The sequence below is a fragment of the Chionomys nivalis genome, chromosome 2 (genome assembly GCF_950005125.1).
Source record: "Chionomys nivalis chromosome 2, mChiNiv1.1, whole genome shotgun sequence".
In the NCBI taxonomy this organism is placed as follows: domain Eukaryota; kingdom Metazoa; phylum Chordata; class Mammalia; order Rodentia; family Cricetidae; genus Chionomys; species Chionomys nivalis.
Window position 1 is genome coordinate 131,026,950 of NC_080087.1, and position 18,695 is coordinate 131,045,644.

General features: G+C 40.4%; 1 protein-coding gene across 1 annotated transcript in view; it reads right to left on the reverse strand.

The window, feature by feature from the left end:
* Positions 1-18,695, reverse strand: part of Pth2r (parathyroid hormone 2 receptor) — a 77,912-nt gene that overhangs the window by 14,808 nt on the left and 44,409 nt on the right. Inside the window, exon 10 of the mRNA XM_057761304.1 lies at positions 1,953-2,047. Within this exon, the coding sequence (XP_057617287.1) occupies positions 1,953-2,047 (95 nt within the window). The remainder of the gene's footprint in view (positions 1-1,952; positions 2,048-18,695) is intronic.

Here is an 18,695-nt window from a genome sequence, read left to right on the forward strand (position 1 = left end):
AGAGCTGGTAACAGAGAGTAGAATCAGCCCAAGAGAAAGAAGTGTGTTGCAGTCAACAAAGCTAAAAGGAGTTGGAGATCTGAAGGGTGTTTTGACACCAGATGTGGAGATATAGAGTTTGGAGTTTGCCCCATTGGTTTTTGATCTTGCTTGGTATTTTCTCACTATGCTCCTTTTCCTCCATTTTGGAATGGTAATTTATATCCTGTGCCATTAAATGTTGGAAGTATGTGATCTGCTTTTTCATTTTTATTTTACAGGGATTAGAGATAAGAGCTTGTATAAGTCTCCAAAGAAACTTTGGACTTTTAAAGAGGGTTGAGACTGATAGACTATGGGGACTTTTGAAATTGGACTGAATTCTTTTAGCATTGTGATATGGCTACCAAGCCTATAGGAGCCAGGAAGTAAAATGAGGTGGTTTGAACAAATATGGCCTTCATAGACTTTTAGGGAGCAGTATTATTGGAAGTGTGGCCTTGTTATAGGAAGAATGTCAATGGGGAGTAGACTTTGAGGTTTCAAAAGCACAAGCCAAGGCCAGTGGCTCACTTTCTCTTCCTGCTGACCGTGAATCCATATGTAGAACTCTCAGTTACTTCCAGCACCATGTATATCTGCATACCACCATGCTTCCCCTTTGACTAAACCTCTGAACGGTAAACCAGCCCCAATTAAATGTTTTCCTTTATAAGAATTGCCATGGTCACAGTGTCTCTTCACAGCAATAGAACATTAACAAAGGCATAAACATTTAAGTAGTATACTCTCAAGTTAGAACTAACTAACACTGAGAGAAAAACACAAATTGTTTCAGATTATTGTTTCAATAATCTGGGGTTTCTGAAACCGAGTGCTGAGCTGAAAATATAAATAAGCATCCTGCATTGAGAAATAAAAATCCATACCACTTACAAATGACATCACATCTTTTCACTTTATAAAGAAGAATAAAAGGTTTTTTATACCCTCCTCACTATGCCATAATTCTTGGTCTATATCTTCACTGATGGACTATAACATGGGACAAGCTATATTAATTAGTACAGCATAGGCATTTATCTATAGATTCTTGGGCACAATGTATATCACAATACTACCACTGCAACTCACAGAACATAGTTGGATTGGAAGCTGCAGGTTTGTTCATACTGTGCATCCTAAGACAGTCTCAAACATCCCTGCCATCTTTGCTGCTGGACAGAAAAGGCTGCATGTTAGAGGAGAAGGAATCAGTAAAGAACTTGGAGAACATTTGTGAAATAAAATCAAAGTGCTGAACATGGTTTTTTCCTTCCTGTGTCTGAGACAGCACTTCATAGCAAACTGGGGTAGAAGTTGATACCTATTTAAGGGATGTAAAACCTAGTCCATATCTACCTGATTACTAGATGTGTTAGTTCAATTGGATACAGGCCATTATTACTCAGAATCACAAAAAAAAAATGGCCACTGGAAGGAATGAGCACTCACATAAAATGGACTGATAGTGATTATGAACACTCAATTTGTCATGAAAGACAAAGAAAAGGAACTCCTCCAATCAGTGCATTTGAAACATTCTTAAAATTTGCATTTGGTGGGTACCAAGTCACCAAAGGACTAGATGCAATACAACAGATGTACCTACTTGATTATTTTCATAAGGACATTTTTAAATGCAGACAGTTGTCTAAGATAATCACAAGAGATTTTTATATAAATTCATATAATTTATAGAAAATTAACAACCTGTTAATAACAGACAAAAATACATAGAGAATCCATGCACAGTAGGAAGGTTTGGAATATTTGTATCTAAATTATAGATAATTTCTCCAACAAGTCACAGAAGTGAATGAAACAAGAACACACAGTCATAGAGTAGACCCCCCAGAGACACTTCAGACTAGCTCGTGTGGATTCTTTAAACAGCAAACAAAACATTTCCTCTGATGGAGACTCTAGATTACCTGTACTGTTTCCTCATGTCGTGCCCAACTGCATTGGTCTCCCAAATCTTGGTAGCGAGAACTCTAACTGTATTCAGGAACATAATAAAATTCAGCTGAAAGAAAAAAGAAAGCAATGTCATAAAGAAATTATGCTACTCTTCAAGATATTTATAGAAATTGAATAATTTGAACTTCTTTGTATTGAGACTAAGAATTACTCCACAAATTTGAATACAGAATCTAAAATAAGACAGTAAAAACTACTAATTCTCAATTTGCCTTCATTTAAAAAAATAAAAATTAAATTTTTAATAGCATTAGAAACCAGAAATATCAGAGAATTTTCTACCAGGATTTAATTTCCAAACATCACATGAAATTCGTGGTAGGCTGGTGAGACAAAATTAAGTTATTGTACACACAGGACTACCTTTCTATACAATAAATACCTGGCTTCTGCCTCTGTGTTGAAGAAGAGAATTATTGAAAGAATTTTATTCTTTCCTGTGATGCAAAATGTACTAGGAGATGCATGTTAAGAATATTTTATAAGATGCTGTATAAGGAAAGACACCTGGTATAGAAAGTTACATTGTATTTGAAAAGTAGTGGGTATGGGAACCACTAGAGAGGACTGAGCTCTGTCTTCAAACAAGGGATACAGCAGAAAGTCGGTGAGATGAGCCCTTGTGTAAGAGGGAGGTGCTTCTAGACTAATGGTTCATGGCTCCCATTTCTTGGACACTCTCTGAGTCTCACATGAATATGAGATACTTTTATTGTGTACAGTTATTAAGGACCCAAAATCTTCCAATTCAAAGAGATTTGACCTGGGGTACCCAGCTGTCAGCTGGAATTTGAAGCCGTATGCAAAGTTCCATGATGTGTTTAGGGATCACAGTCTCACACTCGCTCTTCAGACAGACTTAAAAAATAGAAAACATGAGAGCTAAAGCTTCCCATGGGGATTGCTTTCTAAACGGTCATATTTATGTCACACCCCAGGATTTCCTATCTACCTGGCTGACAGCAGTTTCCAGCAATGCAGTATGTCTGGAGGGAATATCTGGGAGAGGCTGAGACACTGAGTGCTAGAACTTGAACCAAGAAGTGCCATCGATGCACAACCAGCGGCAAACCGTCACTTATCTTCCCTATTTTTTGTAATAGAAGAGCAACCATATTAAAATACCCAGAACCAACGTCTCTGTCTTCATGTCATATGTCAAAGATAAATTCTGAAGACTAAAAAATATTTTATTGGAAGTAATACATACCAGTTAGCCTACAAGTTTAATAAAAGAGGAGACAGGTAAGAGTAGCTAATTGATTATAAAAAATTAAGAAAAACTTAATAAGCAAAGCTTGTTAGTTTCAAAGAAAATACACGCATATATATGCACATAATAATACAGTAAGAATAGCTCGGGAAATTCAAGAAAATTGCTCTAAATAACTTAGAAAAATATAGAATATAGGGTAACTGGAAAGTGTTATTGACTATTTAATATCCTGAATTTTTTAACATGAGATGGTTCTTTAATTTTCACAATTGCTCTAGGGATCAGGCATATTATCATCATCATCATCATTTCACAAGGTGACATTTTACGTAGCCACACAGTCAGTGAGGGGCAGGGTGCTAATGTGGACCACACTGCTGGATCTCCTGTGTACTCTTGGCCATTCTGTTACTCTGCCTATCAAATAGAATTGACAAAATAAAAGATTGAGTTGATTCAAAATGCATCAAAGACCTCAATTTTAAATCTGAAATCCTACTTCTAGATAAAAGCATTGAAAATGTTCTTGAGAACAATGAGGTCAGCAAGAACTTTCTAAACAGAACCTTCCTAGCATAGGAATCAGCCTGGGAACCAACTGGTAGGGCTCCAGGAAACTCAAAATTGTGTGCACAGCAAAGGAACAACCAGCATAGCACACAGGTCACAGGTGGGAGGAAATCTTTACCAACTACACCTCAGACACAAAGAACTGCAGAAATTAATGCCAAGGAGATAAAATGACCAATCAATAAACAAGCTAACAATAAACGTTGGAGAGGATGTGAAGAAAGAAGAGCCTTCATTTCACTGGTTGGGGGGGGCGGGTGAAAGTTAGTACAGTCAGTAGGGAAGTAGGTTTGGAGTTGCCTCAAAAAATTAAAAATAGAATTATCATATCCCCCAGCTATTTCACTCCTGTGCATACACCGAGAGAATTACATACCCTGCCACAGAGATATTTGGATCCCCATTTTTATTGTTACTGCACTCATTATAGCAAAGAAATGGTACTAACTTAGATGTCCACGAACAGGTGAGTTGATGCTGAAAATCTGGGACATATATATAATGGAATATTATTCAGCTCTGAAGAAAAAAATGAAATTGCAAAATTTTCAGGAGAATTGATGGCCTTAGAATGTATAATGTTAAGTCAGGTGGCTTAATCTCATAATGGAATTTTTAAAAAGTATGTTCTCCCAACTCACCACCCAGCCTATAATGTGTGCATGTTTATATGTAAGCAAATGCATATGTAAGAATACTATGACATTTTTAAAGGAGAATAAGAAAGGACAATAAAACAAAGTCAGAATGCACACTAATGAGTTCTCATTTACAACATACTTTGTGTAAGTCCTTTGACTCCACTCTCAAAATCCAACACATTCTCAATGAAGACTAGGCCCTTAATGGGCAATGTCTACATATGATTCCATGAGGGGTTGTTCTCTTCCTGGGAAACCTGAATTTTAAGTTACACGTTTTGATCTTTAAATATTCCTGTAGGGAGAAGCTCTTTGGAAGCACTGCTAAACTCCTAATGTCCATGGTGAGGTGAGGGAACACCACAAATCTTAGTTTCAAAATAATAGAGAATGAAGACTGTTGAGGAAGAGTGCCAAGAGCAGGCAAAAAGTGCAGAGATGCACCGCTCCCACCATTAGCAGTCCCTCACAGACACCAAGCCAACAACTATAGCATCTATGCAGAGGAGCCGGTACAGACCCTGTTCTTGCAGGCCCTGTGCTTGCTGTTTTAGTCCCTGTGAGTCATTTGTGCCCTTATTGGTTGATTCAGGAGGCCATGTTCTCCTGGCGTCCTCTATCCCCTCTGGCCTCTACAATCTTTCCTCCCCCGCTTCCTTGGAGTTATAGTAGGTAGAGCTAAGCAATACTGTAAAACGACAATAAAGAAACAGATCATGAAAACTCAGACTTTGAGAAACCCACAGCTGGCATGTAAAAAAGAATCAGAGAACTAAAATAAGAAATCTGAGGCGGCCACTCACTGACACATTTGAATTTGTATGCTTGTTTTTTTCTGTACACTGTAGTTCATTTTCTGAGAACTCTTCAAAATAAGCCACAGGATCAAAGAATGTGCAAGGTGGGAACCATTTAAGAGATGTTTTCCTGATGGTGATTTGATGGTAAGAGGGTAGAGATCTTCACATTTAAATAACCCTGTGTAAATCAATGGAATTGTGAGAACTTGCAGACTACAGTTTACATTATACATGGGCTAAGAATTAGAAAAATGTGGATCAGGAGTGTGCACTTCTTAGGAGTCATTTTTATTGTTCTATCTTTACAATTCTCTAGACATTTACAGCATCATTGTGTTATGGATCAATTTCTGTGCATTTAAGAAGAACCAGCTCCTCAAAAGACTAATGATCTACTTTGAGAGAAGTATGTTTAATACAGAGTTCATATTTTCAGGACATTTTTTTCTCAACTCATGAATGTTTTGTTCTACATATATGTAAAAAGATACCTCAAAGACTTCTGACAGAGGAACAAGATGGTAACTCTCAGAAAAGCTTTTAGAAAAATCTTAAAAGATTAATTTTTAAATATCATATACATTACTCTTTAAAATATGAAGAGAGAATAAACAGGTATAATCTACTCTCTGTTGTTTAGTGCGATGATTCATCTCTCCAGACTATTACCACTGGAAGGTCAACCTCCAAAATCAATAAAATAGGAATGAGAAGAAATTTGGTAAGAGGGGATTTATATATATAAAGTTTAGTATGTGTCTTTGACAGAATTGGGAATACCAAACTGATTTTTTTTCTTAGAGAAAAGTCTTCCTTCCGGAAGTATTTCTTAAATTTCTCAAAAATAGCACTACAAGATATTCATCAGTATGGCTATAGGATAGGGCCATTTTAGGTTCCCTATCCTCAGCTGCCCAAGGAACTAACTGGGGACATCCCCATGGGCACCTGGGAGCCCCTCTAGGTTCAAGTCTCTTGCCAACCCTAAGATGGCTCCCTTAATTAAGATATATGCTTCCCTGCTCCCATATCTATCCTTCCTTTATCCCAACCATCCCAATTCCCCAAGTTCCCCCCATCCTCCCCTTCTCACTTTTCTCTCCCCATCTCCCCTTACCCCTATCCCACCCCACCCCCAAGATCCCAATTTTTTGCTCGGCAATCTTGTCTACTTCCCATATCCAGGAGGATAACTATATGTTTTTCTTTGGGTTCACCTTCTTTTTTAGCTTCTTTAGGATCACAAATTATAGACTCAATGTCGTTTATTTATGGCTAGAAACCAATTACGAGTGAGTACATCCCATGTTTATCTTTTTGGGTCTGGGACACCTCACTCAGGATAGTGTTTTCTATTTCCATCCATTTGCATGCATCTTGCATATCACCATAGAACCTTCATCTGGTGATGGATGGAGATAGAGACAGAGACCCACACTGGAGCACTGGAATGAGCTCCCAAGGTCCCAATGAGGAGCAGAAGGAGGGAGAACATGAGCAAGGAAGTCAGGACCGCGAGGGGTGCACCCACCCACTGAGACAGAAGGACTGATCTATTGGGAGCTCACCAAGGCCAGCTGGACTGGAACTGAAAAAGCATGGGATAAAACCGGACTCTCTGAACACGGCGGACAATAAGGGCTGATGAGAAGCCAAGGACAATGGCACTGGGTTTTGATCCTGCTTCTGGCTTTGTGGGAGCCTAACCAGTTTGGATGTTCACCTTCCTAGACCTAGATAGAGGGGGGAGGACCTTGGACTTTCCACAGTGCAGGGAACCCTGACTGCTCTTCGGACTGGAGAGGGAGGGGAAAAGGAGTGGGGGGAGGGGGAGAGGAGTGGGAGGAGGAGGAGGAAAGTGGGAGACCTGGAGGTGGTGGAAATTTTTTTTTCAATAAAAAATAAAATTTAAAAAAAATAGCACTACAAAGAAAATTTGAGCTCTAATATATACTAGAGAGGCTGTCTGTGGGTTACAGACTAACAAGAAATGAACTATGCATTTTGTATTTATATTTATTGTAGAATCAAATTGTCATATTAGGATGGAATGTTTATTACTTACCGTTCAAACGCCCAGTAATTTATAACAATATACCTATAAATGAAATAAAAGTATTCCTCATGTTCAACATATTAAGAAATAAGCCAATTTGTGGTGTGAATGGCTGGGCAGCATTTAGAGGTCTCTGAGGGGAGTGGATGCATAGCACTTGACTTTGAAGCAGATGAGTATTGCAACAAAGGGTACAGGTTAAGTCAGGGTTAACCAAACAGAACCCTTCCTGCCTGCCACTCACAGCTGAGCTGGAGATGGTTCTTGGGTTTATTCACAAAGTGGGCCTCTTAGGAACCCTGTAAATAGTGGAGACAGGATACTCCACAGAGGGACAGGATACTGAGGATCAGTGCTATCCCTGGAGATCTGGGAGGTTGCTCAGGTTGCTCAGTGCAAGTTCCCAGAACAAAGCCACCTCCATGTCTTACATTCACACACTCCGGCCTTCAGCCCATTCCCCTAGGGATGAGGAGGATGAAGGAGGAGAAACAAGTTTACATCAGCTGAGTCCCTCCTATGGAAGGAAAACTCAGGACTGAGGGAAGGAAGGAAGACGGCAACTCCAGAGTGTGTCTAACGGCACAAACTGAGGCAGACAAATGAGACTCGTCTGGGAAGAGAGGGGAAAAGAAGGGAGAACTGGCTGGATTCTGGAAGAAGTTTTATTCACCCAGTGGCATCCACCAACAAATTAGTTATATGTTTGCAGTTATATGAATTGGTTACATTTACTTTCCTTGGTTCCTTTAAAAGAATGTTCACGTGACTGGTAGTAACATACCTTTAATCCCAGGCAGAAGCAGGCAGATGTCTGTAAGTTTGATGCCAGCTTGGTCTATATAGTGAGTTGCAGGACAGCCAGTACCACAAAGAGAGACCCTATTTCTCTCTCTCAAAATAAAAAAAAAAATCACTTTATTGCACATACGCATTTTAATTAAGCTAAGGTGAGGCAACACATTATACAGAGAAATACATTCAGGCTTCACATGATCACCAAAGAAATCATTTAATAAATGGAACATATGGAATTGATGCCCAAAAAGCTACAAAAAACACAGACTGATGGTTACAAGTTGGCACAACTTTGACCTTCCTTAACTACATCAGCAGTATGGGTTATGGCTTCTCCCTTAGATCCTGAGGTCTCTGGAACCAGCATCAAGAGTAGAGTACCTCACTTAAAATCAGAGTGCCTTCAGAATACCAGACACCAGAGCCAAACAGGTCTGTGTTGGAAGTCCATCAACCTCTCTAAAACAGGCATTGTGTCTTCCATGAAAAATCACCTAATCTAGCCACATGATGCCTCCGGAATTTTCTATTTTCTTTTCAAAACTCATATCTGAGCTAAGGATGTAGCTAAGTTGGTAAAGTGCTCAAATAACAGACACAAAGGTCTGAGTTTGGTCCCCAGCACCACACACACACACAAAGGTGGGGATCAATATGGCTCAAGGAGTAAAGACATTTTCTGCCAAGCCTGATTATCTGATTCAGTTTCCAGGGTCCACATGGTAGACAGACCCAACCCCACTTGTCTCCCGACCTCCATATAAGCACAACATGCATGCATACCCTACCTGCCTTCTACACAAATAAATAAAACACAAGTTATTTTTAAAGATGAAGATGGGTGTTGTGATGAAAAGATGAAGATGGGTGTAATCTCAACACTCAAGGGCTGGAAGTGAGATTCTCATGAGGTCAAGACTAGGCTCGGCTACCGTGAGTTCAAAGCCAGTCTGGTCGGGGGGACAGATTCACACAACTCCAATCTCTAACAGCCCTTAAATCTCTTAAAATACATTTAAAAATGTATGTGTCATCATACATTTTTAATGAAAAGCTGCAACGTACAGTAGATGGAAAAGCAGCTCAATCATGACTCCACCCACCTACCAAACGACCTCCTACATGATTTGCAGCTGTGCCCTCATTCCTGGCACAGAAAACATGCCCCATTCACTTACACTTCATGTGAAGAGATAATTAAATACAACCAAATATCATCTATTTCTCATTTTCTTTCTCCTAACCTGTCAATTCAGTATCTCAGATTTCTTTTTATTTAGTTATTAAAAATCTATCTTTTCTCATTTTACATTACCAATCCCAGTTCCCACTCCCTCCCCTCCTCCCATTCCCACTCCCCCATCCACTCCTCAGAGAGGGTAAGGCTTCCCATGGAGAGTTAACAAAGTCTAGCACATTGCTTTGAGGCAGGACCAAGGCCCTCCCCACTCTGTCTAGGCTGAGCAAGGTATCCCTCCAAAGAGAATGAGTTCCAAAAAGCCAGTACAAACAGGGATAAATCCTGGTCCCACTGCCAGTGGCCCCACAGTCTGCCCCAGCCATACAACTGTCACCCACACTCAGCAGGCCTCGTTTGTCCTATGCTGGTTCTCCCACTGTCAGACCAGAGCTGTAGGGCTCCCATTAGCTGGGGTAGACTGTTTCAGTGGGTGTCCCCAACATGGTCTTGACCTCTTCACCTATATTTTTACTCCTCCCACTCTTCGACTGAACTTTGGGAGCTCAGTTCAGTGCTCTAGTGTGGGTGTCTGCCTCTGCTTTCATCAGTTCCTGGATGAAGGTTCTATGGTGACATTTAAGATATCATCAATGTGACTACAGGGCAAGGCCAGTTTGGTACCCTCTCCACTATTGCCCAGATTTCTAGTGATAACCAAGCCACTATCTTCCCCACCAGGAGCATCCTAAAAGCCATAGCAAAGGACCCCATCACAGTTGGCTCAATCTCTCAAAATATACTTTTCCAGCTATGGTTTAATTCTTTTCCACTGATATAGGCCTTAAACTCGGTTCTTAGGATATCTGGGAGTCGCAGTTTATTGAGCACTTGAATCAGTTGTGGACATATTGAATCTACCCATGGAGTAGTCACTGCTCCTTCCAGCCCTGACGGCCCTGCCTGCTGCATCCCTTGCTCTTCCACTGGGCATCCCTGCTCTTTCTGATGAGGCTCTGGAAGCCCCAGCATCTAAGTATATATCCTGCTCTGTTTTAGTTGGTAGTTTTTAATTTTGGTGACAGACTCTCGGGTATCCCAAACTGGTCTTGAATTCTCCTTGTAGCTCAGTGGGAATGACTTTGAACTTTGCTCCTCCTGCTTCAACTAGAGGCTGCTAGGACTACGGGCAAGCACCATTTCCAAGCTGATGGAGGTGGGTCTTGTATTAATCTGTTGCTTTCATTGGTTAATTAATAAAGAAACTGCCTAGGCCCATTTGATAGGCCAACCCTTAGGTGGGTGGAGTAAACAGAACAGAATGCTGGGAGAAACAAGCCGAGTCAGGGAGTCGCCATGATTCTCCCACTCCAGACAGACGCAGGTTAAGATCCTCCCTGGTAAGCCAGCTCGTGGTGCTACACAAAATATCAGAAATGGGTTAGATCAATATGTAAGAGCTAGCCAATAAGAGGCTGGAAATAATGGGCTAGGCAGTGTTCAAAAGAATACAGTTTCCGTGTAATTATTTTGGGGTATAAGCTATGCAGGCGTCCAGGTGCCGGGGACGCAGCCCCGCCGCTCTTATTACAACACCAAGCCTGGTTTATCTATTGTTAATTAGAACATATTCCTCTTGCATTTTGGTGCTGTGTAGGAGAATTTAAAAACCATATTCATCAACATAAAGACAGTGGTCTTAATAACCAACTGTCTCATTTGGAATGCTTGTTTTCATAACAAAGCATTGTTTTTAATGACTGACTGACTCTCTTACAGATTTCAGCATGGGAAAACCAAACGTAACAGGAAAATGCTCAGTTATTAGTCCCACCCTTCCAAAATCAATCTGATATTTTGACATTTGTATTGAAGTCAGCATTCATCTGGAAACCTGGGTTCTCTTATACACTTCTGACTGCCCAGAACCCCTTTATTTCCTTGAGTATAGTTCGCTTTGTATGTCACTGAAAAATTCTGACTTCATTCCACCTGGTTCAGTTCTCAGAAATAGAAACATCCCATTAAGAGAAGCCACATTGTTACAATAGCAAAATCCAGAGTTGGACTGGGACCCAGTTTGGTTTGAAGATTCTGTGCTGTTTCTTGTGATTGCACACAGTGAGCAGGTCTGTTTAAATCATCTCATGGCACACTTGGATAAAAGACCATAAAGAAAACAAACCTGATATTGTAAAGGAAATAGATTTTTAAAGTAAAATATACCCATTAAAATGGAAAATTTGTTTTTGACAAGAATTGTTCAAGACAGAATTTGGCATGTTTTGAGTGAGGTGAAATAAACAGGGCAAAATGCAGGCTGGGCTCTTTCTGTCACACTTCTGTATGACCTCTGTCTGCAGGGCTATAGTTTCCATCCCTAGACAGAAAAAGATCTGGTGAGAAAGACTTGGAATTTCTACACTTGTGTGTGCTTTTCCTTATTCTGCCTCTCTTCTATCCCAGTCCCCAAGGACACCTACTTTGTACGGGTGGTTGGTCATTTCAACTACTATTGATCCAGTGGCCAGTGTGTTCCAGGAAACTCTCAAGATGCATTAAGAATGTAAATGTTTAAGAGACAATATTGTGCTTATTCACATATACCACGATGCTTAGAGGACAAGCTGACAGTCAACTATGAGAACCCTTCAATTTTTTTTTTTTTTTTTTTTTTTTTTTTTTGAGATTTGGGGCCATCGAAAAGGTCTAATTGAAGCTAGGACACTCCATGGAGGCAAGAGAAACACAAAGGCTCAAAAAGGCATGTAGAACCAGCCAGCATCAGCAGAGATGGACAAGTTCAAGTTCAGGTAAACAGCATGAAAGGGGTATGCGCATGAGCAGGAGAGTTCTTGATGCAAACCCAGGGATCTTGGTTTCTGTTAAAGATGACTGGAGTCCACTAGATAATAATGTATATCCTGAAGTTACACTCTGAGCGCTCCTCACTTGGCAGAGAAACGGCTTGGTCCGCTGTTTCTTATCGCGCCTGTACCCAGCCCATGCTTGGTCCGCTGTTTCTTATCGCGCCTGTACCCAGCCCATGGTGAGCACTGTGTCATATTCACTATCACCATTTTCATCCTTTCTGCTTTCAGAGCACAGAATCACTCAGAAAGAAGGACCACTCTCTGGAGTCTACGAGGGAGCTCTAAACTCACTCTTCCTTTTATACTGTTAGAGGATACGGGATGCCTGGCATGAAAATCCCCAAAGGTCTGGAATCCCAGGACGAAAACGTAAGAGTTTTCCTAAAAGTCACTGCAAGGCGTTTTTACATTCAAAGTAAATGGTGGACTTCTGCTACAGAGTTAGGACACGAACAAATACATATTAAAACTCCGAGGCTTCATTGTCCCTGGAGAAGATGGGGGAGGAGATTTTCCCTCCTTCCTTTTCCTCATATTTGTAAGAACTTTCTCAAAGCTCCAAAATATATCATATTGAAGACCTAAGGATGTCTTCCTTAAAACCTTGGAACCAAGGTTTTGGAACCAAGTTCTTTACATACAAGCATCTCCTGGTTTTCTTGGGGAGAGAAAGAGCCTAACTTCTACAGGTAGGCATCTTCAAGGTTCAAAGCCACCTTCTTCCACAAAGTGTTAAGAAGTTTACTTTCCCTCTGCATAAAGGTAGTTAACAAACACAGGTAACCATGCCAAGTTTAGGACGACTCATGTGTGCTTAATGGTGTTGATGAGCCCTTCTAGGTGAGAATCAGATGTTGTTCATCCTGAAAACACCAATGCAACCACTTGATTTTGTTAGCCACAAAAAAGAATGAGATTTCTACGCCATTGCCATCTCTTAGCAAATGACCCACCATGTACAGGGAACTCTAGTTTCATGATTTAATATTAAAAGTGTTTTCTTCCTGAAATTGTAGACAGCATTTCAGTAACAGGAGAAAGTTCTGGTTTTTCACTGTGCCTCCTTAACCAGGTGTGGTGTTGCACCTATAATCCCAGTACTAGGAAGATGGAGGCAGGAGAACTGGGAGTTCAAAGTTGCTCTTGGTTACCTAGCCAATTCAAGGCCTGTTATGAGACAGACATACACACACACACAACACACACACACACAACACAAAAAAAAGAACAGAGAGAGAGAGATTTCCTCCATAGCAAAACCTCATTCCTATCATCACAACAAAAACAGTACTTTGTAATCAAAACAGAAAGGAAGGAAGAAAGGATGAAAGGAAAGAAGAAAAAGCTTAAAACAACAAAATGATCAGAGAGTAAAGCTACAGGATAACCAACTAATGTAAAACCCATGAAGACAGGGACTCCGTGGAGCGATGCAGGCTGAGCACTTATTTTCCAGGGCAGGGCCCAAACCTGCTAAAATCTTCACAAACTGCACAAACACTAAACTATGTGAAAAGAAAATAAGAAAGCAATCTGATTCACAATAATAACAAAAAAATAAGCTAGTGGGGACTCAACCAAGGAAAAGATTTGTAAACTGGAAGTTATAAATACTATGGAAGGGAATTAAAGAAGACATAGATGAATGAGAAAATATCCCATGTGGATAGGTTGGAGAAATTGGCTTGTTGAAATGTCCATACTACCAACAGAGATCCCCATATTCAATGCAATTCATATCAAAATTCCAAATACATTCTTCACAGAAGTCATAAAAGAGAAAATCCTAAAATTAATTTGAGAGTAACTAAAGTCCTAAATAGTTGAAACAATCATGAACACGACCAAAACTGAAAGCATACTACTTTGATTTCCAACTATTTTACAAAATCACAATAATCAAAACAGTATGGCAGTATCAAATAAAATACATGTGGCCTATGAGAATTAGAGGTCTCACAAGTAAACCCATGAATCTATGGTCAAATAATTTTCAAGAAAAAAAAACATGAGGAATACACAATATGTAAAAGAGAATTTCTTCAATAAATGGTGTTAAAGAATCCAGCTATCCATATGCAGAAGAATGAAACTGGACCCTCATCTCAAAGTATACTAAAGGCTTAAATGTAAGAACTTTAATTGTAAAACTGAGAGGGAAACAGGGGAGAGATGCTTCATTTTATTGATCTTGGAAATAGACATTTATATATCACTTAAACCACTACAGACAACAAAGTAAAACCTGAATGGAGAGAATTCTAACAAAGGCAGTCTAGCCCCAGAGTCTACTCTCTATGACCCAAGACAGGGCCGACCTCCCTGGGGATTCATACCATGTTCAGGTACAGAAAAAAATAGACAATATAGATTAAGTCTGATGGTATGTACCTGTAAATGCAGCACTCAGAGCATAGTGGCAGAAGGATCAGAAGTTCTAAACCAGCCTGAGCTACATAGCAACGTTCTGTCTCAAAACAATCTATAGCTCTACAAAGGAACAATTATATAGCTATACCGACAAACCATGCACTATGGTGCCAATGCTCCCCCTCTCTTCACACCTCCACACAAACTTGGTGAGAAGAAACCTAGGGCTTCCACACATGGGTGTTGACTGATTGCCTGGCCAGATTGCCACAGGAAGTAACTAGGAAGCCAGTTTCTTTTTTTTTTCTTTTTTTTTATTGATTTTTATTGAGCTCTACATTTTTTTCTGCTCCCCTCCCTGACTCTCCTCTCCCCCTTCAACCCTCCCCCAAGGTCACCATGCACCCAATTTACTCAGGAGATCTTGTCTTTTTCTACTTCCCATGTAGATTAGATCTATGTAAGTCTCTTTTAGTGTCCTCATTGTTGTCTAAATTCTCTGGGATTGTGGTTTGTAGGCTGGTTTTCTTTGCTTTATGTTTAAAAACCACCTATGAGTGAGTACATATCAAACATTTACTAATTTCAAAAATGGGATCTCACCTGAGAAGCAAGAAAGTAAAAGTAAAAATAGGAACATTACTTTATGTTTTTCCTTCATGAACCACTGAGTCGTGAATCATGAAATGCCACATCAGAAAAGTTACAAAATAAAGGCTTACTCACTTTTTCAGAATCTAGGTACCTGTGCTTTGAAGACATAACACAGCTTTCTACTATCAGAAAGCATTCATACCAAAAAAAATATTTCTGTTTGTTTGCTTACTTTTTGAGATTATAATTTATATAACTGTAAGGCAATTTTTCATTTGGGGTACGCACTTTCATGGTCTTTTTTTACACTATCAAAGCAAAAGCCTGCCAGCCTTCAAGCGTATGAGAAGAAAGAAGAGTCTACCAGCAGAAAGCTCTGCACAGTAGGAGGACCCCTCAAAGTGTCTTTGTCGGACAATGGGGTCATGAGCCAAGAAGAGTTGCTGAGAGGCCTTCTGTGTCTCAAGGACATGCACAAGCATTAACACTGTTGTGGTCTAGAAACCAGCCTTACCCTTTATCACTCTGTGGGAACACCAGCCTTTGCCCAGTTGTTTGTTCCAGAACACAAGAACCTGGAACTCCTGGCAGGTCCTTCCCAACCTCCAGTATGACCATGACCCTTGAGCCTACCCGCCCTCAGCACCTAACTCACTGCCAATCTCCTTCATGCTCCAAGGGACTCTCTGAATGAGAGCTCTGATTCCAAAGCTCTCCAGTATGAGAACCTTGGGTTCTCACCACTTGCAGGGTTCTGTCTTAATTTCTTATGAGACATAAAAACCTCCTCAAGCTTCCTCCCCAAAATCCCTCATCCTTGGTTCCTGATGTTGGCACACAGAACATGAAGTCAGAACCAATGCATTTTTCCCCAGACCATTACCAATCTTCACAAATGAATGAAGCCACCCCATTAATCACTAATTTTCTTGCTTGTGTGGTGTGGGAAGTCCTTCTCTATAGTGTTGCTTTTATTGGTTAATGAATAAAGCTGTTCCAGCAGTGGATTAGCCGAATAGGGCAAGGTGAAAATTCCAAGCAGAGAGAAGAGGAAAGAAGGTGGAGTCAAGGAGAAGTCATGTTGCCACCAAAGGAGACAGACGCCAAGAACCTTACCAGTAACCTCGTGGTAAGATACAAAATAATAGAAATGGGTTAATTCAAGATGAAAGAGCTAGCTAGGAATACACTAGAGTCACTGGCCAAGCAATGTTGCAATTAACATGGTTTCTGTGTGATTATTCCGGGTCTGGGCTGCCGGGAAACAAACCAGCAGCCACTTGTGGTTTTCTATTATTAATCTCTACATTCTTTTCAAATAGATATGAAATCACCTTTCATTTTCTAACTGCCAATTTTGCTTATAAAGTACTGGTCTTCAGAATTGAAGGAAAATAATCCCTTCTTGGAGAATCTAGGTTCTAACATACATTGAAGGGGATTTGCTGTAAATTTCTTACTCTCAACTGCGCTTTCAGGACTCCTCTCTGTCATCTCCACCAGTAACTTCACAGCCAGTGTGGCTATCCAAGTGGACACTTCCTCAAGGGGTTGTCTGTTATGACTTAATCTCTTGAATCTCGGGATAATTCCTCATTTTATTAGAAAAGCTACTCTAGGGTTTCTCTTTGTAGCTCTGGTTTTTCTTTCCCTTAGACTTCTACTTGCCTTTATAAATTTCCTCCCTTATAATCCAACTTTCCCCAAGTTATTGATAGAAATAAGGGAGATATTGATTTCCAGTATAATTTCTGGCATGTGATGAGAACTTTCTGATACATTCACAGACTAATAAATCATAAAGATTTGAGCAGCTTCTTTTATCCTTGAATTGTAATAAATAAATCCTTGGATAAACCCCAAAGGCAATTCTCACAGAATAGAAAGTTGCTATCTAATGTCTTCAATGATTTATAAAACTGACTAAAATAACTTTATCATATTGGACATAGTAACGCCAGGCGTCTGCATACGTGGTGAGCAGCAACACATGAGACCCTGGACCTTGCTTGTCAATCAAGCTAGGTGAATCAGCAACATGTTCCAGGTTCAATGACAGAGCCTGCCTCTAAACAAATGTGGTGGGCACTGGTAAAGAGACACCAGACACCGACCTCTGACGTCCATACACATACATGAGGACCTCTCCCACACACAAGTGAATACACACAAGTATACACACATACAGAGACAGAGAGAAAGAGTTTGTGATTTTAGTTGAAGAAGAAAATGTCCTCCACTTTCCTTCATCGATGTGCCTATTTTATAGTTTCCTAATTCTAAGTTTCCATTTCAGCTTAGAAAGCTCAGCAAACAAACTCTTCATTCGTGTAGAAGATAGCAACTTCTACCAATAGACAGACAACACTTTGGGTTAAAAAAACCACTTGTTTCTGTGAAATATGACCAATTGCTTACTGCCTTACTTCAATTCTAACAATCCTGCAAGGAGCTCATGGAGTCAGAATCTCCTTCCTTTTATCAAATGAAAACTCAAACTGCTGCTGTACAAAACACAATTTAGAACATTAACAAAACACAAGAGCAGTAAGATATACATTGCTGCCCCTGAAAAAAGACAACAGAATGACATGAAGGAGCAAACACTCAGAGGAGAAACTAGAAATATGGGAAAGAAAGGGGTGGCAGTGTAGAAGAGCAGAGAAGTGGAAAGGAGAAACCAGCAGAGAACAGCAGACCCTTCGTGGAGTCCACTGCTCCCTTCAGGTTCATGAACGCTGTCTCAGAGACACTCTGCATCTCTGGGTTGTCACTAGATTGGCATGGTAGCATTCTGCTTACTTTTAAAAAGCAACAATTGGTTAAAGTCACTTATTTCTGTATTCCAGACACAGTTTTTGAACTTCTGAGACACACGGGCTGGTTTGACAAAACAATGGCAAGGTACAAACAGCCGTCCTAAACTTATCCCTGCACCGTTCCGTTTCCGTCTCTAAGCATCACATCCACAGGCCTTGGGGGAGGTTCTTTCTGACCTGCACAATTGATATTTTACCAGTTTCCCTATAAGCAACATCAACTCCTACTGGCTGTCTAGACGAGCCTAGCCATGTTAACCGCAGCCCGTCTGGATACAGTATGGTTGAGGCTGGGAACGTGGGTGACGGTTGTAAGGAAAGGGGCAGAGGAGGCATAAAGGAGGGAAATGAAGGGGGAGGAACAAAGAGAGAAGAAACATGATCAAAGAAAGGCAAAAGTCGTAACTGGGCTTTTGAATTCGTTTCTAATGTGTTGACATCTATCTAGCTCTTGTGTTTTTAGGAAACGCATCATCTTGTATTACACGCAAGAACCAAGTGAAGACAAGCTAACATAATTTCTTCGTCAAACCACAGAGAAGCTGATGGAGACATCTGGAAAAGTGAAAATAAGCATTTTGCAGAGTCTTGTTGGCCCATCTGTGTAATTTTGTTTCCCTCCGCACCCCAGATGCAATACGCAGTAGAAACACTCAGACACACAGGTCTCACACAGTACACTCCAGATCAAGCCTTTGGCTTTGCTACCCAGTAGACAGGGTCCTGCAAGGCATCTCTTTAAGGGGACCCGACCCACGTCCATGGAGCAAGCAAGACCAA